The 23,482-nt window shown below is 37.7% G+C and overlaps 2 protein-coding genes across 4 annotated transcripts in view; one reads left to right on the top strand and one right to left on the bottom strand.

Annotated features, from left to right (window-relative positions):
• Positions 1 to 23,482, bottom strand: part of LOC137094242 (protein SPO16 homolog) — a 63,922-nt gene that overhangs the window by 38,532 nt on the left and 1,908 nt on the right. For 2 of the 3 annotated variants that reach the window (XM_067459671.1, XM_067459672.1), the window contains exons 3-4: positions 23,042 to 23,213; positions 22,837 to 22,915 (exon numbers count right to left, since the gene is read on the bottom strand). In XM_067459671.1, coding sequence (XP_067315772.1) covers positions 22,837 to 22,915; positions 23,042 to 23,213 — 251 coding nt within the window. Of the gene's footprint in view, positions 1 to 22,242; positions 22,616 to 22,836; positions 22,916 to 23,041; positions 23,214 to 23,482 lie in introns of those variants that run through there. The other variant, XM_067459670.1, reaches the window with a different exon arrangement.
• glmnb (glomulin, FKBP associated protein b) lies at positions 13,944 to 23,218 on the top strand. The gene is made up of 19 exons (XM_067459665.1): positions 13,944 to 13,982; positions 14,265 to 14,384; positions 16,689 to 16,799; positions 16,876 to 16,984; positions 17,106 to 17,343; positions 18,652 to 18,754; positions 18,844 to 19,019; positions 19,302 to 19,355; positions 19,466 to 19,496; positions 19,615 to 19,704; positions 20,266 to 20,307; positions 20,405 to 20,478; positions 20,636 to 20,720; positions 20,844 to 20,953; positions 21,519 to 21,576; positions 21,677 to 21,812; positions 21,913 to 22,004; positions 22,096 to 22,186; positions 23,087 to 23,218. Exons 1-18 carry the CDS (start codon positions 13,944 to 13,946, stop codon positions 22,180 to 22,182), a joined length of 1,755 nt encoding a protein of 584 aa, XP_067315766.1. The 3' UTR covers positions 22,183 to 22,186; positions 23,087 to 23,218.

Raw genomic sequence — 23,482 nt, 5'->3', positions numbered from 1 at the left:
TAAGCACACTGCTGTGGGGTTTATGCCCTGCTGCTGTGAGGGAAAATCGAACATGCCTGAGGAATTAGGACAATATTTGGAATAGAACAATATTTAGGCTATAGCTTCATTTTTTGATTTTAACATCTATTATTGTCTAATTTTAGTCATATTCCATCCTTTCAAATGCAGAATTCGTTATTTCCTTGCTAGCAACATAGACATTGTGGCAGTGGTATGGATGTTGTCAGAAGTGCTGCAGGGATTGCAATGCCTATACGTAGGTCAGTATCCACCACAGTTTCAATCCTCTGCAGTTCACCCAGAGGGAAAGTGCAAGCTTGGACCATTAAGCCAGGCCAGATTTCAGTGAGGGTTTTAAGACCGTTGCCCCACAGCCTCCAGGCATATCAAATATGAATAGAAGAAGTCCTGGAAAGAGCCCAATCAATTTCAGTGGGCGAGTAATCAGAGCACTTCATTCTTTACACACACACACACACACACACACACACACACACACACACACACACACACACACACACACACACACACACACACACACACACACACACACACACACACACACACACACACACACACACACACACACACACAAACACACACACACACACACACACACACACACACACACACACACACAAACACACACACAATGATTTTTATGGTGCACAAATTGTAAACCTCAGAATTTTTCAGCATTTTAAAAATTTAAAAAAACTTCACTTAGTATGTTTTATAAGCTGTTTTCTTCATGGGTATACCAAAAAGTGTTCCCACAAGAACAAAGATTTCGGATATCGCCATCTTTGTGGGGCCATTTTGCCCTCATAACTTGTGTTGTACCTGAACCGCACACACACATTGCAATAATGGTAATGAGACATAAATCACAAATGTCTGAAGTTATACATGAGAATACTCTCATGGTGGTGCATTAGAGAAGCAATCACATGGCTATATAGTTCATGGTTAGGTTTATCTAAAATTAATGCCAGTTACACATAAAATATGAAGGATATCTCAAGTTTTGCTTAGGTTTTAGATGGGAGACTGAGATGAGAGATGAGTGTTGAATTTAAGAATACGTCTCCCTAGCTTAATTCCTTAAATGGACAGTTCATCATTTACTCACTTTCATGTGTTCCAACCTGCACGACTTTCTTCTGGAGAACACAAAATAAAATATTAAAAGAAACTGTTTTGGTTACCATTGACTTCCATTTTATGGACAAAGACATAATGTGGCACCCTGCCACATTGCTCTCAAAACTGTCTAATGATAGACAAACAACGTTTCCATCTATGAGATATATATCACAAACAAATATTAAGAACTAAATCCTAGCTGGGAATCCTCTAAATTCCCAATCATCATGAAATCATCTGCTGATTACTGTCATACACGTGCAAAACCAGACAGTGGAAAAAAAGAGGTTGATCTAAAAAGAGAGAAATCTGGATTGTTTATGACGTGTTTAAAAATTAAATTAAAAAAAATTCACAACTTGAAGTATCGTGAAAGCAATCAAGAATAAACAAGGTAGGTATAACCTGTGAAACATTCTCAGCAGTCTTTCACTTAGAAATATAAACAGGGTTGACAGAATAAATGCAGGGCGTCTGCACCTCTGTGACGGAGAGCAGCGGAAGGTCTCAGGGAGACAGGGCTCAGATACTGTGTTCTTTTGTTGTGGCGCTTTATTCATTATTTACTTGATCTGAAAAATAGACTGCAAGACAACTGCACAGCTGTCATCAGGCAGGAGGGTGGAGATACAAATTATTCATGATTTTAGAAAGAACGGTGAAAAAAAAGAGACAAAAAAACAAGGAATTTGGTTGGCACACATAACAGACCCTCACACTATCTGTGAGAAGAACGATTTGCACAAGGTTACGTGAATTATGCTCCACAAAAATGGAGATATTTGATTACATTTCATAGGCAGAAATAGTTGTGTATGCAGTTTTGTATGTGGATTAGATTAACCTTCGAAGACCCAGGAAAACAAAGTCTTTTAAATTAACTAGTATGTTTTCATGTCATTACATTGTTTAGAGCATAAGAAACAGATCGTTTTTTTTTAAATAATATATTATTCATATGATTTGATGTTTATACACTACAAAATTATCAATAAAAGTTTTGTGAAAATGTTGTGCGTTGTAAAATAAGCGCTATACAAATATAAATTGACTTTTTTTTTAATAAAACAGGATATATAATATTCTAAAGAAAATACATATGCAAATATTACACAGAATAAAACTTCACTCACCAAGTACATTCCACAAAGAAATACAACAATTGAAAAGTACTGGTAATCTCAATAGAAAAGTCTGATTTGTCTTAACTCTGCATCAGGTTACAGTCTGTAAGGCCATCAGAGTACAGTGTCTGTCTGCTCCTATTCATCCCTTTCCAGCTTGACATGACACCTCAACACAGACTCAGGGGAGCAGGGAGCATTTTTCCAGTCTGTTCTGGGATGTCCCAGCTGAGTACCATGCTTTTACTGCCTAAACTCTGCACACTTTTGTTTTGAGGTCCTTGTTGTTTTCAGAACTGTTTAACAAGGTAAGTCTCTGGAGTCCTGGCACGCTCTAAAGTCAGTCACTCCAAAGAGTCCGATGGGGATGGTGTGTGTGTGTGTGTGTGTGTGTGTGTGTGTGTGTGTGTGTGTGTGTGTGTGTGTGTGTGTGTGTGTGTGTGTGTGTGTGTGTGTGTGGAAGAGTGTAACAGAGAAAAGCTGTGTGTGTGTGGCAGGGGGTCATAGTAAAAATGGTTAAGAGCAGTGGTGATTGCCACAATTGGGAGACATTAGACCTGGGTGAGCGGCCAAATGTGAGCTGACGTTTTCCTTCAGGTTAAAGCCCTGAAAGCTTTTCCATTAGTTATCTCGCAGTGGGGCCCGTCAACCCCTGCACAGCACGCAGTCGACCTAGTCAGCTGTTGAAAGGTAGGTGCAGTAGGTCGCTGCTCATTTAAAGACATGTTTATCTGCTTCATTTAGCATTACATATCACTACCACTATTTGGATTCTAGCTGTCGCTCAAATGGAGAATAAAGGGGATGTTTCATATTTGTTGCAGTTTTCATTGCACCAGTAAAAATCAGTTGAAATATTTTGTTCGTAATGCTTTTGATTTTATAACATTTTTTTTTAGAAATTAGTTTTCCAAGTCAGACAGTTTCACGAGATGGGATTAAGACTACATTAAGAACAAACGGAAACTAAAGGAAAATAAGTATTTGAACACTGCTATTTTGCAAGTTCTCCCACTTAGAATTCATGGAGGGGTCTGAAATTGACATAATCTAAAAAAAAAAAAAAAAAAAAAATCCAGAAATCACAAAGTATGCTTTTTAAACTATTTATTTGTATGATACAGCTGCAAATAAGTATTTGAGCACCTGAAAAAAACAATGATAATATTTGGTACAGTAGCCTTTGTTTTCAATTACAGAAGTCAAATGTTTCCTATAGTTTTCACCAGGTTTGCACACACCACAGGAGGGATTTTGGCCCACTCCTTCGAACAGATCTTCTCTAGATCAGTCAGGTTTCTGGCCTGTCGCTGAGAAACACGGAGTTGGAACTCCCCCCAAAGATTCTCTATTGGGTTTATGTCTGGAGACTGGCTAGGCTACGCCAGAATCTTGATATGCTTCTTACAGAGCCACTCCTTGGATATTCTGGCTGTGTGCTTCGGGTCATTGTCATGTTGGAAGACCCAGCCTCGACCCATCTTCAACGCTCTAACTGAGGGAAGGAGGTTGTTCCCCGCAATCTCGCAATACATGGCTCCAGTCATCCTCTCCTTAATACAGTGCAGTCGCCCTGTCCCATATGCAGAAAAACACCCCCAAAGCATGATGCTACCACCCCCATGCTTCACAGAAGGGATGGTGTTCTTGCAATGGTACTCATCATTCTTCTTCCTCCAAACACGTTTAGTGGAATTATGACCAGTTATATTTTGGTCTCATCTGACCACATGACTTTCTCCCATGACTCCTTTGGATCATCCAAATGGTTATTGGCAAACTTAAGACGGGCCTTGACATGTGCTGGTTTAAGCAGGGGAACCTTCTGTGCCATGCATGATTTCAAACCATGACGTCTAAGTATATTACCAACAGTAACCTTGGAAACGGTGGTCCCAGCTCTTTTCAGGTCATTGACCAGCTCCTCCCGTGTAGTTCTGGGCTGATTTCTCACCTTTCTTAGGATCATTGAGAACCCACAAGGTGAGATCTTGCATGGAGCCCCAGTCCGAAGGAGATGGACAGTCATGTTTAGCTTCTTCCATTTTCTAATGATTGCTCCAACAGTGGACCTTTTTTCACCAAGCTGCTTGGCAATTTCCCTGTAGCCTTTTCCAGCCTTGTGGAGGTGTACAATTTTGTCTCTAGTGTCTTTGGACAGCTCTTTGGTCTTGGCCATTTTAGTAGCTGGATTCTTACTGATTGTATGGGGTGAAAACAGGTGTCTTTATGCAGCTAACAACCTCAAACAGGTGCATCTAATTTAGGATAATAAATGGAGTGGAGGTGGACATTTTAAAGGCAGACTAACAGTTCTTTGAGGGTGAGAATTCTAGCTGACAGACCGGTGTTCAAATGTAATCACACAATAGTTAAAAAATCATATATTGTGATTTCTGGATTTTTTTTTTTTGGATTATGTAGCAGGGTGTTAAAATATATATATATAGATGTATAGATGTATGTGTGTGTATATTATATATCACTCACCTTAAGGATTAGGAACACCATACTAATACGGTGTTTGACCCCCCTTTCGCCTTCAGAAGTGCCTTTGATTAAACAAGGTGCTGAAAGCATTCTTTAGAAATGTTGGCCCATATTGATAGGATAGCATCTTGCAGTTGATGGAGATTTGTGGACGAGCAGAGCACAAAGCTCTCGTTCCACCACATCCCAAAGATGCTCTTTTGGGTTGAGATCTGGTGACTGTGGGGGTCACCATTATTAATGAATAATTTTATGTAATGCATTAATTGTGTACATACATGTTCTTAGATTGTACTTACATTAAAAAAATACCTGCATGTAATTACATATGTAATTAATTTCTGAGATTACATTTGTAATTACACAGCTGGCACTTCCCTTACGCCGCATTCACACGGGGCGTAGGCGTTAACGCTTCCCATTTACTTTGAATGGGTGACATCATCCGTTGCCGAACTGAATTGTGGGTTCCGTCGCGGCGCTTCACTCGCGTTGCAAGCGGCAGAAGTTGAAGAATTCTCAACTTTTCAAGCGCCAGGGCAGGCGTCATCCAATCAGATCGCCGTATGCAAATATCCTCAGCAGACGCTAGCCAATTGCGTTCATTACTGCTCCGTGAACCATCCAGACCATAGACCGTTAAAAATCCAGACGCAGCTCCTGGACCACTACGTGATATTCTTCCCGCTGTCGGCGCTTTTCCAGGATTTAATGTACTTAACAGCTTCGTGCACCTGTGCAGTGCGCTGACAACAACTACACGGGCAATCGCACTCGCACATACAACCAAAAAAGGCGCTTTTTTGTGTTGTGTTTTGGTCCAAGCGGCAAGTTAATGTGATTGGCTGTTGTCACTATGACGATCGCGTCAGCACCCAGCTTCAGCCACGCCCTCCGTCAAGCGTTAACGCCTACGCCCCGTGTGAATGCGGCGTTACCCCTAACCCTACCCTTAAACTTACCTATCCCAACACACCTGTCCCTAACCCTGCTTTGCAATACAATTTGAACACAGTAAGTACATTGTACTTATTTTTTGATGCAAATACGTAGTACTTAAGGCCACCTAATATAAAGTGGGGCCAAACCAATTTGAAATGATTCGAGCTTTGTGACATGGTGCATTATCCTGCTGGAAGTAGCCATCAGAGGATGAGTACATGGTGGTCATAAATGGAAGAAGGCAGTGGCATTTAAAAGATGCCCAATTGGCACTAAGGGGCCTAAAGTGTGCCAAGAAAACATCCCCCACACCATTACACCACCACCACCAGCCTGCACAGTGGTAACAAGGCATGATGGATCCATGTTCTCATTCTGTTTACACCAAATTCTGACTCTACCATCTGAATGTCTCAACAAAAATCGAGATTTATAATCTGCCAGTTGGGTAAGCAAAATAATCTTGTTTTAAGATTTTTTTGCTTACCCCACTGGCAGATTATTTAGCTTATTTTAAGCAAAAACTCTCTTAATTGTTTAGTTATTTTTCCCCAAAACAAGACAATTACTTTTACTTGTCTAGTAAATACTTCGTTTTAAGAATATTTCGATGTTTGGACTAGAAACAAGACAAAAATACTAAGCAAGAAAAGCATTTTTTTGCAGTGCCCATAGGACTGCTGCATACTGGATGTTTTTCCCTTTTCACACCATTCTTTGTAAACCCAATGGTTTTGCGTGGAAATCCCAGTTACTGAGCAGATTGTGAAATACTCAGAGCAGCCTGTCTTGCTCCAACAACCATGCCACGCTCAAAATTGCTTAAATCGCCTTTCTTTCCCATTCTGACATTTAGTTTGGAGTTCAGGATATTGTCTTGACGAGGACCACGCCCCGAAACGCATTGAAGCAACTGCCATGTGATTGGTTGATTAGCTAATTGCATTAATGAGAAATTGAACAGGTGTTCCTAATTATCCTTTAGGTGAGTATGTATATATATATATATATATATATATATATATATATATATATATATATATATATATATATATATATATATATATATATATATATATATATATATATATAAATATAAAAATCTACTCCCACTCTTATTAATAAGTCAAAATTTCATGATATTATGTCTAATTCATCAATTTCTTTAGCCGTAGTACATCAGTATAGTTCTGTTTCATCAACATTTAAAGAGTAATCTAATAGCATATGAATCCTGACAAAAGCACTAAAAGGATTCATGTTGGTAAAGGGTTGAACAAAAAGAAGCCTTCTGGTCAGAAACAAATACAATGTGACAGACAGGCCCAGGCTGCAAAGTTACAGTAGAATTAAAAGCTCTAAAATCGTTTATGTAACAGTCCATGCATTTGTTCCTCTATTACAATCCCCTCGTCTCCGATTCAAGAAAAGTTTTGAAAGGGAATATTTTCATTTATGTAGATTGTATAACGTTGTGTTATTAGTCATCCATCAATAACGGTCAGCATAGCCTAAATCACCCTCTTTTATAAAGAGCAGATGCAGTCTAAAAAGTAGCGAATTGATAAAATCCTCCACTTAACCAGGCCTGACTAAAGCAATGAACCTCGCTAAAAAATTCATAAGATCCATTTCACAAAATACCAAGCCAAGCAAAAGGATGTATCAAACTAGAAGAGAGAAGGAGAGAGGGATGCAGGCAAGCTGATATGCAGAGACAGAGAGGGGGGGTGAGAGAGAGTGCAAAAAGAGACAGGAGACGGTGGTGGTAGTGAGAAAAAAAGACAAAAGATTTATTCTCAGTAATAATAAAAAATTAATGTGGAGGCATTCAAGTAAAGTTCCTTTTGATGTTCTGATTTAATGAATGATTTGAGGCTCAGATGTAGGTTTACTGAAGCCTGTGCTAATGTCTGTTCGGGGTCTGTGTAGTCATGTGTCACTCTGTAGCACCATCAAGGCATTGCACTGCTTCTCAACAGATCAAGCAGTCTATAGTAAGCTGGTAAGTACTTCCAGTGTCCCCGAGGTCCAGCACGCAAAGCCTCCTCCATAGACGCATTCTGACACTAAACGCACAAAATACACCAGCACGTTTGCTCACTAACTCAGACACAGTGATATGTTCCTACACCGTTTAAAAGCACTAGCGATAAAAGGCTGTTTCATGTAATGGTGTATGTGGGGAACAGCTGTGATGTTCTTGTGCTGTTGTGTGAATGTGGTAGGTGTTGACTCTCTGATGGGCAGTGAAGTGTGAACGGAACAAAAGAGCGAGCTTAAACAAAACTAACACAACAACATGCATTTGTGTACAATCCACTCTATTAAAAAAACATTTACTTTTTGTCAAACATGACCTTTGGTGGATAAATCTCACTCAGCCTAATTTAATTAAATAATTAAAGTCTCATGACTAACAGAAAAGGATACATGTATGAAAAAATAATCAATTAAATTCAAACAAGAGTGTAACAATAATTAGTCATTTATTTCTGATTCAAGCTATTTTTTACACAATAAAACTGCGGGCTTACACGTATTACAATAAAACTCATGTGTGAGAGAAATTAACCTTTAAGTCCAAAATAAAGACTAAGTTAGATTCTGGTCACTGTAAAAGCCTACAGAGATCTGAGAGAGACAAAGATCTGGGTTGCAGGGGTAGATGAGACCTGCTCGTTTCCCCGCTGGTGTATGCTAAATCATTAATGATCCCAACCAGTACCTGATCTGTTCAAATCAACTCAGAGTTTTTTCCAGCCTGCTTTCCACACAGTCCGGTTATAGATGTTTGCACAACAACAGCATGAAGAAGCAGGTGTGGCTACTGACCTCCAAATCACATTTACTTGATTTATCACATTCACTTTGTTGTAAAAGAGACCTCAGAGGAAAAAAAGAAAAAGGTAACTGTGAGATAAAGCTTCAAAATATGAAATAAATTCACATTGTTAGATAAGTCGCATAGATAATAAGATAATAAGACTTTGAGATAAGGTGTGTCCTAATTTGTGTACTTATGCACTATTCCATGTTTTTAAATAATGCGAGTGAAAAAGTACACTTTAAATACCCAGATGATGCACTAAATGAACAGAAAAATCTATGTGTGGAACGTTGGACACATTTGCTGCGGTCCAGTTAGGTTTTTGAGCCAGTAAGTAATGACAAACCATGACTCACAACTTTGTAGCATTCCAGGCAAAGTCACGCCAAACTGCCTGAGTGCCAGGAATTGTGGTAGCTATATGTAAACAAAGCATGGTGATTGGCAAACCGTACGGGGCTTATGCTCATTTACAATCATTTCTATTGCCAAAGGTGCTTACTCCTTGCTTATTTGAAGGAAACGGAGGAGAAAAAATGGCGCATTAGATAAGAGAAGCTGTTAAACCTTTTTTTTTAGCATTATTTGTATATTTAGGGCCCGAGCGCCGATGGTGTGAGGACCCTTTTGGAATTGCTCAGCCTGTTATTATTATTCTCCCAAATCAATGACATTTTTGAGGGCCTAAACATGCTCTAAAACGCATGAAACTTTGCAAAAGCGTCAAAAGTGCTAAAACTTTGTCTGTTATGGGTTTGAGAATTAGGCGTGGCAAAATGGCTCTATCACACCACCTGAAAATTTTTAATTAAGCGCCGTTCGAGCTACATTACACATACAGGTATGAAATTCAGTAGACGCATGTATCCGCCCAGTTCCCACAAAACAGACCAATGGTGGAAAATCTAAAAACCCAACAGGAAGTGAGATATTTAGAATTTTCTCAGCAATTTTTTTTGCCATTTCCAGACTTAAAACAAACTCCACCTAGAGATTTAATCAGATCATCATCATATTTGAACAGTCTAATCTAAAGGCCTTTGCAACGTTAAATTGTGACGTTTTCCCTGAAGGGCATGTCTGTGGCGGCCACACAAAGTTCAATATTTCGCCATCAAACAGGAAGTTGTTGCAACTCGGGGATACAATGTCCCATCTGTCCCAAACTTCACGTTTTATTAGAGTCCTGACCTGAAGACATCTACATGCCAATATTCAGTTACAGTTCACTGGCGGGAAGTCACAGGTTTGACTGCCGTTTCAGTGCACTTTCATGGATAGAATGTTGGAAAAACATGAGTTATGGGTAGCCTGGAACGCAGGATTAATGTACTCCACTACCACAGCTTTACTTATATAGCAGAGGGGGAGGGGCATCAGACTCCAATGTCGAATGTCAAAACCTTATAAAATTTACACACACATGGATGAGTACATAGTGCATATTGAGTGCATAGTGCATAGTGTATAACAGGTCATTTGGGACGCAACTATAGTTGCAATTGTAAGATATAAAGTCGATTTCATGAGAAATAAAGTTGTAATTGAGATACATAAAACTTTACTTTGGTAGATATACATTTCAAACTGCAAGATATCATCACACTGTGATATTTAAAGTGTTATTGAGATATATATAAAATACAATTTAAATAGAATTTAGTAGAAATATTCATATTTGCAAGATCAAAAACCTTGCAGGATATATACACTGTAAGATATAGCTACATTGTATAATGTAATATTGTGACGTGGAGGTGGAAACAGGCTTCCACAATCCACACAGAAACATTCTATGGGCTGTTGTGATCAAAAAAGTTTGACCCAGAAGTCCAGAACAGGAAAAGCTTAAGTGTAAATAAGAATCATCACCTGTATTTACACCACACGAGTTATGCTGTTGATTTAAAGTTAAACTCTAAAAAAGAAAACGGATGATCTGTTGACCTGAAAGACAGGCAAACAAGGTGCTTCAGAGACATATTTGGCAGAAGGAATAAAAATTAAAACACTTGTACATGTTCTCATGGATAAAAGGAGAGAGGGAGGGGAGAGAGGGAAAAAAACACGCCTAAAAGCTTCCATCACCTTAATAAAATCATGGGAACCAGTACACAGTGTGTCAGCATCTCCAAACACCAGAGAATGAGCAGACTGACAAAATTGCTTTGACAGCCTGTTCACATGTAACATCCCAGCCTCTTCTGCCATTGGGGTTTGCCTACAGAGATGAAGACACAGGGTACCCAAGCACACAAGTGGACTCTGTCGTGATGGTGAGCATGGTATTGATCAAAGGCAGACGGGTGTCTCTCCTTCAGACAGGGGCCAGCGTTATCCTTGTCAATTAAGGTTCCCACACTGTATGTATTGATTTGGAACAACTCAACACAGGTAATTGCCATCAAAATGCCGATTTACAAAAGGGCAAGCAGGAATCGGTAATAAAAGCACCTGTATGGTTGTATGGATCTGTTTTGTTCTCCTCCTCATGATCCCAGTCACTCTGACGACATTCAGATCTACCATTTGTGACTCTCGACCACATAAATATACCCATAAGCTGTATGGGTATATTTGTGGTAATAGTCAAAATGATCCTTTTTTCTTTTATGCCAAAAATGATTCGAATATTAAGTAATGATCATGGTCATTAAGATATTTTATAAATTTATTATTAGTAATATGCATTGTTAAGGACTTCATTGGACAACTTTAAAGGCGATTTTCTCAATATTTAGATTTTTTTTGCACCCTCAGATTCCAGATTTTCAAATAGTTGTATATCTGCCAAATATTGTCCTAACAAACTATATATCAATGGAAAGTTTATTTATTCAGCTTTCATATGATGTATAAATCTAAAAAAAAAACAAAAAAAACCTTATGACTGGTTTTGTGGTTCACGGTCACATTTTAGCGTTGCAGATGCTGCTCCCACCAAGAACATTGAGCACATAAATACATACGCTACATGTTTTCATTTGCATCTAGTTAATTGTACTTGACTCTGACCCCACCTCTGTGTATGCTAAAGCTTCAAGCAAAGGATTATAGCTATTACTTGAGTAGTTTCCATGAATCACAATATTTATTATTTCGTTTTTTAATCTCCCTGTAGTTACCAAATCATGGGGAAGGGAAAATCTGAGCCATGTCCATATAAAGTGCACTGTTTCAAATCAAACGCAAGTCCATCTGTAGGCAAGGCAGTGAAAGCTAAGGCACAGACTCTAGGGAGTGACCCCTAAACAGTACAGTTTTACTTGACATGCTCACTGGGGTTAAGGGAGGAATTTTGGCAGACAGCATCAGCTCCAGACATGGCCTCTAGGGGCCTTCAGGGCCACTCTATTGCCAAGAAATAGGCAAGAGAGTGGCAGAGTAAACAGTCCTGTCAGCATGCCATAAAGAATAGCAAGTGCAAAAAAGCATCGTGTCTCACAGTATGTGTGTCCGCGTTGGAAGGGGCATTCAACTCAAATACACTTTGTGGGATATGATTGTTGTTCATATCATTTTATAATCGTCAATGTTAATTTTCCTTTAGCAATCTTTAAGAAAAAAATATTACAAGAAAAGAAAAAATATTAAAGATAACGTGCCTTATTTCTCTTTGCTAAATTCCACTGAGAAGTCTAAGCCTGAACAGCTGATGTGTCCGTCAGATAGTCAGGTTACACTTTTGTTGTCCTGTTGCTGTTCCCTATTAAAAATACATGGATATATGATAGTAGTGACCTGGGACAGGCCTATAACACACATACACTCAAGGAAATGCTGCATGAAATAGGTGTGATGTGGATTTAATGCACCTTATGCAAAAATATTCCAAATGTATAAAGTCACGAGAAACAGTATACAAATGTCTTCAAACTTCTGCCAATACAACAATATACAGAACACACCTTTCTGACTAAATCCAAGGCAAAACAAATTGTAGTTTACTATCAGGTGTTTTTTTTTTTTGTAAAAAATATTTAGCAAGGTAATGTAAAAAAGTGTTAACATATAAATAAACAAATTTTAAGTCAGACATATTTAAAATTTGAAATAACTAGACATGTGACATAAGTGACATTGGGGTTACACAAACTAATGTTTTAAGGGTCAGAACAGGAAGAAAGTTCTCCTAAAGATATTGATTGCCTGTTATCAGTTTTTTACAGTGTATTTATAAATGATATTGTGGCTTATTTGGTAATGAAAATTACAAATGAAAATAATATCTGCGTTGACGTAATAAATAAATAAATAAATAAATAAAATAGTTTCCATGCTATATACAGTACAGCTCTGGAAAAAATTAGAGACCACTTAACATTGAGAAAATGTTATGTCTCTTTATTTTTTTTCAGAGCTGTATATATAATAATTAAATTCAAATTAAATAATTGCGCTCAAATTCCATTCGCAACACTTTGTGAACATATGACTGCAAAAGGATATGGGCTGACCACGCAAAAACAACAAACCTGTTTGTCTGTCAACATAATGTGAGAGATCATTTTTTTGTGCTCCACTTTCATTACACACAGTCTGTTCACTGTCAAAACACTAAATCAGCAGTCTTCAATTAGCCACGGGCAAATCTGAAGCTAACATGCAACCAGCCTGTCCTTTCCTGTTATATTTACATTGTGCCTTTTGTTAAAGCCTTTCACCACACTGTAATAGACAGAGCAAACTTCGCAGCTGCTGCTTAAATCCTATTGCTCAAACCTGGTTTGTCTCCATACACCTGAAATCAGGGTCTACAATACTTGCAGGAAGTCAAAGACATGGCTCGTATCAGGTTACACGTCCATTGGAGCAATGCTGGACTTAGCTAAGGGATAGTACACACACGCTCGCCAAAGATTAACTAAGCAATTTCTGATGCGCTTTCATTATTTTCATGGCATGACTTGTTTAAATAACATCAGGGCTTATTTGAGAGCAGTCTACTAGGGTTTTTATGAGTCAGCGTGCTGTATGGTCCTGTGTATGAGAGCGAAGGCTTTAATTAATTATACTTGGTGCCTCTAAAAGTCTTTTGAACAAACAGAATTTGGTTGAGTAAATATTAATTGACTGTAAATTATAATGAGAACTCTGATGCCTGATTTCCAGGACATTCGAGAGAGTTCTATCTCCTGTCCCATCCATTTTAGATTGCTGCTTAATCCTATTAGCAGACACTCAGCTGTAGTGCTTACTAAGAGGTTTACAAGGGTCCCCTGTCAGATTGCCTCTTGCTCGATTCTTTTCAAACACCCTGACCTCCATTACAAACCTAGCTACCCTATTCTTTTGTGCTGAATTTGTATCGCAGATGTCATTCAGATCTTGAGCAGAAAAGCCTTGGTTATAATCTGACCTTGAAGAGTCACTTGTATGGATTATTTTTGAAAAGACTAGCACTGAAAATGGCAAGGAATCAACTAGAGAATATAGTTCAAAGATGGGTGAGGAAAAGTGTATTTCTTCTGTTGGTTTCTTTTACTACATTATGGGTGTTAAGCTGATTGTGTTTATATTGTGTCAAGTTAGGCATAAATGCAATGTGTAAATCAGTATGCATTATGATCATTTCGGTAAAAAGCATAACCAAAGAGGGAATATGCTCTGAATGGTTTGTTTGTTATTAGTCATTTTAATACACGACTTCAACGATTTACAGTCTGATTATTTGTTTTATTGTTTTTTAATCAACGATAGAGTATTTGACAATGACTCCATGCTTTCAGAGAACAACTGAAGACTTTAAATCAGAGGACCATGAGCTCTTTCTGAATGCTGGTCAAACCTGCATTGCCCAATGTGACAGCAGTCAACTACTGGATTTCATAAAAGAGGACGCCAATCAGGTAAACCTTGAGGCATTGGCATATCGCTTTTAAAAACTCATTTTAGGTCTTAGTATTGGAAACCACTGGAAAGTATTTCTCACTCGCTTTAAAGCTTTTTATCAACTCAAGTCATACAAGAAGATACCTTTTAAATGTCAAGTCCCTAAGAGACAGACAGGTGTCACAACACGTTACACAGATACATCCCGGGCTCATTTTTATGACATCAATCCACTGGGATTGGGAGAATTCGATGGGCTTCATATCTACTAAATCGCCACTTTGTCTTTCTGTTAAATCCCCATGACCCTTGGGTGTGGGAATGCAGTTTAGTGGAGAACCAGTCAGATGTCTTGCTTCACTGGAAGCCCTCTCAGGAGCAGCCCTCCATTAAGTGCTGTTGATTTACCAATTTCTTGCACTGCTCCACTTTTCCATGCATGTAGCACACACTAAATAACATGCCATATTGCTGTTTTAAAGCACAGCTTAATGCACCAAAAATATATACCACATTTGACCGATTTCAAAATAATAATAACCAGTGTTAATCAAATGCTAAATTGTCTTGATCATGACTGATCATTTAATTTCAGGCATGTGCAGAATATATGTCTAATATATGTGCAAATACTAGGCACTATTCACACTGGATTAATATTATCTAGGGACCTCTGTGATTTAGAAATTACTCCCCCACATCTGAGTTTACTCAAATTTTCGGACTTCTCACGGATATGATGTTAAGACTTGTAAATGTTTTTTCGTTATAGATATAGCTGTGTGAAATCATAAACAGGCATCAATATCGTTTTGATTATTTTTTAGTAATAAACATAATTTCGTTCAGTTAGAGAACAGACGCTATAAAAACTGAACTGAGCACAGACCGACGGCAGGAGTCAGATTATTTAATTTATCATGAGTGAGAAACTGACAATACTACGGCGGCAGATTCCGTTTCAAAGCTAAATGTAAAAGCACCCATTTAAACGAGCTTGTCATTGAAGTGTTCTGTTATGTTTTTTATTAAGAAAAGTATTGATGTTAATATTAAACACACCATTCAAGCAATTTCCTCCCAAATTGGTACTCTTTCTAAAGTGAAAGTATAATCAGTGCGGGAATTCATAACAGTGCGCATTATAAATGCAGCCTCAATTCTTCGTGAAAGATAAAGATAGAAATGCGCACGGGAAACAAAAATCTTGCAAAAATTATATAAGATTCACCTAATCCTGGCCAAATCACAGAGATGTCGATTCGTGCAGGACTAATATTATCACAGGACCTCGGTGTTCGGCAAAATATGGTAGGTAATTTGCGGGGGAATATTTACGTTACAAATTACAGACATGGCCGATTCGCACGGGATTAAGATCACAGACATTCTCTGCAATTATTTCAAATCACCAGAGGTCCCTAGATAATACTAGTCCCGTGTGAATAGGGCTCTACACACATTTATAAATACATTCACCTAAAGGATCATTAGGAACACCTGTTCAATTTCTCATTAATGCAATTATCTAATCAACCAATCACATGCCAGTTGCTTCAATGCATTTAGGGGTGTGGTCCTGGTCAGGACAATCTCCTGTACTCCAAACTGAATGTCAGAATGGGAAAAAAAATGTGATTTAAGCAATTTTGAGTGTGGCATGGTTGTTGGTGCCAGATGGGCCGGTCTGAGTATTTCACAATCTGCTCAGTTTTTCACGCACAACCATTTTTAGGGTTTACAAAGAATGGCGTGAAAAGGGAAAAACACCCAGTGTGTGGCAGTTCTGCGGGCGACTGAACGCCTTGTTGATGCTAGAGGTCAGAGGAGAATGGGCCGACTGATTCAAGCTGATAGAAGAGCAACTTTGACTGAAATAACCACTCGTTACAATCGAGGTATGCAGCAAAGCATTTGCTTACCTGAGCATTGTTTCTGACCATGCCCATCCCTTTATGACCATCATGTACCCATCCTCTGATGGCTACTTCAAGCAGGATAATGCACCATGTCACAAAGCTTGAATCATTTCAAATTGGTTTCTTGAACATGACAACGAGTTCACTGTACTAAAATGGCCCCCACAGTTACCAGATCTCAACCCAATAGAGCATCTTTGGGATGTGGTGGAACGGGAGCTTCGTGCCCTGCATGTGCATCCCACAAATCCCCATCAATTGCAAGATGCTATCCGATCAAGAATGCTTTCAGCACCTTGTTAACACAGTATTAGTATGGTGTTCCTTATAATCCTTTAGGTGAGTATACACCGTACAGTACAAAAAGTCAAAAGTTTCATTACATGATAAATGTCTTTCTAGCACATCGTAAGGTCTATGGGCAGTGGCCTACTGCCTGCACTGGTGAATGAAGTGCTGAAAAAAGACCGGAGTCCTGCTCAATATCAGGCTATCCTCAATCATCTTGTACAGGTAAGATTGTCCTTACTCAAATATTAGTTCTTAAATTCCACTGTATGATGATGACAATACATAACTTTGGTTGCAGATCTGTAGTGTGAAAGAACTCCTCGAAATTTTACTTCAGCAAGTGGAGGACACTGATCCAAATTATATTGCAGACTCCATCATTGTTCTCATGCCTCTTATTCAGTCAGGTAATTGAAATAAACCAGTATGAAAAGCATCTTTTTAACTTAAAATAAAAGCCAAAAACATTCAGGGCTCCCTCTACTGCAACTATCGAGTAATAGCATTTTCTGTTTGTTGCCTTTTCAGTGCTGTTGAGAATGAGTGATTCAAAGGCCCCTGGGTTGGCTTTGGCCCTTGATTCTTTGCAGAAACAGATTTCAAAACTGCCTGTACCTTACTCACACAAACAGGAAAAGGAAGATGTGTATGGGCTCTGCCGATGCTGCACTGCAGTACTGACCTTTGTACAACCCTTTGTACAGGAAGCCAAGAATCAAGACACAAACTCAGTGGCCACCGAACTAAGGGCTGCTCTTCTAAAGTTGTATGTTTTCAAACCTGTTGCGTTCTTACTAACACAATCACAATCACAATCATTTTTTTAATGAAAGATACGTAGGCCTACTGCTTAAATGAACCATTCATCCAAGTATGTCAAGTCAATTTATTTATATAAAATATTTATTTTTCACACCGCAAAAAGCAATAGATGCTATTTACACTGAATGTAAATAGCAACTAGATTCCATTTACACTCCGTGAAAATATAATATTTTCTTAAAGAGAATTGCTATTTACCAGCACAAAAAGTGATAGATATATTCCATTTACACCATAAAAAGTAGCAGTTCTTTGCAATATAAATAGTCATTTAAACTTCACTTTGACAGATACATACTATTTGCACCTCAGTATTGCTGTACATTAACAATAATAATATAGTAAATATATAATTTATCTTGGTTGATCGCATCAAAACAATGATCCATTAGCCATAAGCTTTACTGATTGTGCCATGAAGACAAGTGACAAGTAGATTTTAAATGTTGTTTGGCCCAACAAGCCATTGTTAGGCGGAGATATTTATATAGCACTTTTCAAATTAACTATGAAAGAAGTAATCCTCTCAATTTAGCTATACTGCATGTATAGTTCTGTCTAGCACATATATCAGTGTTGCAGTGACTCAGTTAAGTCTAAATGTTCAAAGGCATTATAGCGATTTAAATATATGTCAGTATTGTTCAATTAATAGATTCTAATGCTGGCCGGTTTTGTTCTAAACGAGAGTAACTGTTTATCCAAAAGTAGTGATGAAATAAAAATATGATCGTTGTCACAGGTGAAAAGTCCAAAAAATCTGAAAACGCCGCTAAAAACCTCAAGCAGAAACCAGCATAAATTCCATGTTGATCCAGGCTGGTATATGCTGGTTAGAGCTGGTGTACCAGTATAGTCATGCTGTTCCCAAGCAAATCTGAGCTAATGTGACTGGTCCACTAGCACTTCCGATTCCCATGATGGGGACAAACATACTAGCAACCAGCATCACAACAATGCAAAGCATAATTTATACTGGTGATCAGCATTCAAAACTAAGGGATATGGATAATGTTCAGTTTTATTCTAAATAAGAGTAAAAATTCTTAACATTTTCATCATTTGTCTTAAGGGAAAAAATAGCCTGTTGTCAAAGAGTATGATTTGAGTTAACATATTGCAAAATTAATAAGCAGTCATTTAAGCAATGATGTTGAGAAACATGTAACCCTTTGTATATTATAAGCATGTTAATATCAACCAATTTCTTGCCTAATTCTTCACAATTTCCTTCCTTTCTCTAATGACTCAGTTGCATGAAGAGCCTAAGTGAACCTCTCCTCCAAGTTCAGCTGGACAGAGAGGAAAACCTGGCAGAAATTTCACCCCTGTGGAATTTTGCCACAGAAATAATGGTAATATATCGGTCACATTCTTGAAACCTAGGCATGGTACTTTTGCAAAAAGGATTACCTTCTAAGTGCTTCTGTGCTTCTAATACTAGGCAATCTTAGCAGTGATCCAAGAGTCTCTGCCAAAAATACTGTTCTACCATCCTTTTAGAGGAACGGACACTATACTGGAGAAAGGTGCTTGTCATCCACATGAATCAAGAGCTTGCATGGCTTACTTGCTGTTTGTCCAGCTTATTGCCATAGAAGTGTTTCCTGCAGTTTTTAGGTAAGTTGCAGTTAGACCTCAAAACTTTAAATATGTGTTTTTCCCCTCTCGCCATGTGTTTACCAGACTCAAAGAGAGTGTGAACTGTTGGGGCCACAAATCTCTTGGGCTTTCAAAAGCAGTTTAAAATCCCCTTCATTTGAGAATTTAGAGCTTCAAACTGTGTTTTTTTGTTTAATGGTGCACAATAACAGTGTCTTTATCAAAGCGATTTACATGACTACTATACTTTAAATGTACCAGAGCTTGTACATAGAGGTTTAATTTGACATTTTATTTTAGCCCTGTTTTCGTCCTGAGGTGCAATATGGAATACATCAATCTTCTGTTGAGTAGGTGTGTAAACAATACCATTATTTTTTTATTTAAAAAAAAAAAAAAAAGCCAACATAGTGTACCACGAATTTAGTCCAACTTCTCTTCCTGCTTCTTATCCCTATATGCAGAAAGGATGAATCGTGGATTTTGAAAGGACTGGTAAAGTTAACTTCCACCAAACATTATTAGTTAGTACAAGTCCAGAAAATTAGGTACACATACTTGAATTTTCAGTACTAGTGTAGTAATTTACTTGCGATGTCTTTCGCATTTTAAGGACTTATATGTTAAAAGTTTGGAGAGAGTAACAGATTGCAGTCTCCCAGCGGAGCTTCTAGAGCTGAAACAGTTTCATGAGGTTCCACAGGTATGCAACACTACGTATTGTTATGGAATAAACAAAACAAATCGATTTTGAGTTGACATTTTTTGCATGTTAAAAAGAGCCTGATCTCACGGAAATTGGTATAAATAGTACGAGTGTGCAATCTCGTGGAATGTATACGCCAAAATGAGTTTGGCATGCATATGGTACGCAGTTTTTCGCGTGCATACGAACCACCCACCCCAAACCCCCAACCTACCCAAGAGCGTGTCATATGCACGCCATAAAGTGCGTATCATATGCACGCGAAAAACTGCGTAGCATATGCACGCCAAAACTCCAAATTTTGGCGTATACTTTCCACGAGAGTGCACACTCGTACTATTGATAAGCATTACCATGTGATCATGTTGGTTAAAAAACATCATCACACTCCAACATCACTAGTAATAATCTAGTTGGTGAATTCTAAGGATAAACAATATATCAATACCATATAAGTTTTTATTTTTCACTAAATTTTAATAATGAATCCGTGTTGTTGTTTTTACTCTTTTAATGACATTGTTAACTTACAAGATAACTTTTGTTATTTGTTTACAGAACTTAATTAAAATTATGATTGACTGTCCCATCCAGCATTTGGTGAGTATACTATAGATGAGACACAACTTGCATATAAATCTGATCTATGTGAATTAAAGCCAGTTTTGTCCACGGCCATTTTAACTCTTTCATTAAGAGAGGAAGAAGTCTTTTGGTGTTCCAGCTCTTTATAGAGAGGCTTAATGGTGAAGCGAAGCACACATTTTTCAGGTATGTTATCTAGATATTCTAAATCTACATTTAAGTGCTATCAAAATTTCAATGGGATCTGTAGATGTATGTAAATATAAAAAGTCTAACTTAAATATTTGAACATTTTCGTCTGGGTATTAATTCCTTATTTCTCCTTTGTGATAAATGCTATAAGACGCATCATGAAGACTAGCCACCATGCAGGGGTACAAAGTATCATCATCAAAAACATAAGGAATCAAGTGGAACTGTGCAGAAAGGTAGTGTACAAAACAATCAGATATCTTACGGTCATTAATCACTTGCTTAAATGACCACTTGTCCAAGTTGATCAACTCTGAATCACTGATGTTAGAAATATTTATTCTCTTTTGCTATCAAAGTCAGCCTGCCAGGATGGCTGGTTTGAGGGGACATGGCTCATTTCATTGCTCAGAGACACCATCACTCTGCCACAGGGCCATGAAACTGACTTGCTACATGGGATGGACAGGTGAACAATACCTGTATTTTTACAAGGCTTTTACTACAGGAAAACAATCGCCTGACAAGCCTCTAAATGCACATAACTACATCTTGATGGATCTAATCAACTTTCATATCAACAAATCATTGACATGAATCGTAACCCAAGTACAGACTCCACATATGGCAGCTGTCTCTATTTTAAATGTTAGATCTCCTACTAACTAGATACAATCCATCCCTAACCATAATTTATTTATGAGCGTAGTCCAGGTTTACTGCCATGATCCGACAATGCAGAACAGATGGTGAGTAGTCCAATATTTTGAGGCAGATCCTGTGTCATTCCTAAAATGATACTAAACCCTGAGTGATTGACATACCTCGTCGGGATAATCTGTCTCTGATAAATTACTTAGGCCTTGCTTCATGCTGCTGATGATCGGCTTTTATCACAATATGTACCTGTTGTGCGTAACTCTTTCTGTATTAAGTACAAGAAATACCTAAGGACAAAATTTGACAATAAACAATAAGATGTTTTTCCGTTGTTTATTTCCATATTAATATTTTCTTCTTTATTGTTTTTAAAGGATCATGGAGTCTCTGAATCTTCTGCGGTATTTATTGATAAAGGAAAGAGAAATTTCCGTAAGATTTTATAAACTGTTTGTTTGTCTAAACACCACTATAACACTTGACTTGTATTTTCATTATGTTTTAATAATTAGACCCACCCTGTTGTTTTCAGACTGGAATATGGATAGAACTGTGCCACATTGCAGAAAGTTACACAAAATTATTAAGAGTGTGTCTAAGCATGTCAAAATCATACTATGGAAAAGAGTTAAAAAGACTTAGAGAGGACAATAAGACCAAGGCTAAAGGTAATACGTGCTCTGTGTTCTTTCTTTTTGTTAAATGTATACATTATGTATTGATAATAAATGGAATTTGACTTGTAGTAACATCTTTGTTTCCCTGCAGAATTTAAGGAGGCCTCTGGGAAGAGATCAGTTCAGAGCTTGATTGTGAAAACTGAGACACTTGGCAGCATGCCACGCGAGGCACAGGATAAGGTTAGATTATCAGTAGGCCTATGACTTATCTGAATTCAGTTTAAACATAGTAATAATAAGTCAAACATAACACTAAATATATCATTTGCAGGTCTTGCAGTGCGCGCTGGTCACATATGACTTAATGGAAAGCCTTGTGGTTCGTATAGAGGAGATCATTAAGGAGAGTCAAAAATGAACAAGTACGCATAATTAATCTATTCTGAACTGAATAATATATTTATTTATTTATGTTCCCTGTACCATGCTGCATTTTGTAATGATGAAAAACAATGGGAGTTACCCATTGTCGGCATTTTCAATATTGTATTGTCTTTTTCAGCAAAGTTTATACTTTGTTTTTAATGGTTTACGAACTATCATGAAGACAAAAAAGTATTTACAAGGATATGCACAAAGCATGAACGGCAATTAACAGGCTTTACACAACTTACTATGAAACAATACTGACATCTGCTGTTAAAAAGAAGTACAGCAAACATGGAAATGAATAAATATCACTAGAACTGTATCTCTTGAAGCATCCCCCAAACTGGGCTATGATCAATGATGTGAGAACAAGCCAGAGACATCTGAGCTCTCAAATTCTCCACACTGGGTTTACTTGTGGCCTGGAATAAAAAGGCCATTAAACCTTTTGCAGCCAACATGCTAATATACTTCTTGGAATTTTAATTTAAATGCTTTTATAGTGAGGACAGTCCTTGACGTAAAATTAAAATGACCTTAACCATAACATAATAATTCACCTCTAGACAGCATTCATTGTGAAAATATTACTAGAAAATTATAACAATAAAGCAAAAAAATAGTGTAAGACATCACAGGTTACCTTAGCGATGATCAGCATTCCCTTCACTACATCAGCCGTACTATGCACAGGTATGACTCTGAGGTTACAGCCAAGGAATCTATTGAAAAAATTCAATAAATGAATAGAAGAAGCAATGTCTAGAACGCTGCTTTTTTTGTCATGTATGTTGTGCATGCTTTCAAAATAAGATTGTACATTTTGTAGATTTTAATGTATCATGCACCTGTTCTGCACTGATGAGAAAATGTCCCACTCTTTTTCTCTATAGACCGGGGCTTGCAGCAGAAGAAAACTGTTTCTATGGATGTGCACAAACTTCTCAATTTTCTCAAAAAGGTCTGTTTTCTCAAGCTTAGCTGAAAACTCCCCCAGTGTGACCAGCAAAAAAGCCGTACCTGTGGAACAGAAAAGTGAAGAGAAGGCAAATCTTACACCTGGGATCTATTTTCACAAACTGTTTCCACAGTTATTAACACATTTTTTATATCTTATTTTTTATTTATGTACATTTTCAACACTATACTTTGTGTTAGATTTCCTCTGCATTAAATTATGAAAAACTCGGCATCACTGGTGCAAGGGTGTTTCTGCAGCTGAAATTTAACATCTTGTTTCCTTCTGACTGCTGTAATCAATCTCTTTCATTTTTTACATTTCTTCTGAA

The sequence above is a fragment of the Pseudorasbora parva genome, chromosome 12 (assembly GCF_024679245.1).
Source record: "Pseudorasbora parva isolate DD20220531a chromosome 12, ASM2467924v1, whole genome shotgun sequence".
Taxonomy (NCBI): domain Eukaryota; kingdom Metazoa; phylum Chordata; class Actinopteri; order Cypriniformes; family Gobionidae; genus Pseudorasbora; species Pseudorasbora parva.
The sequence above is the reverse complement of the archived record's forward strand: the minus strand, read 5'-3'. Positions and strand labels throughout refer to the sequence as shown.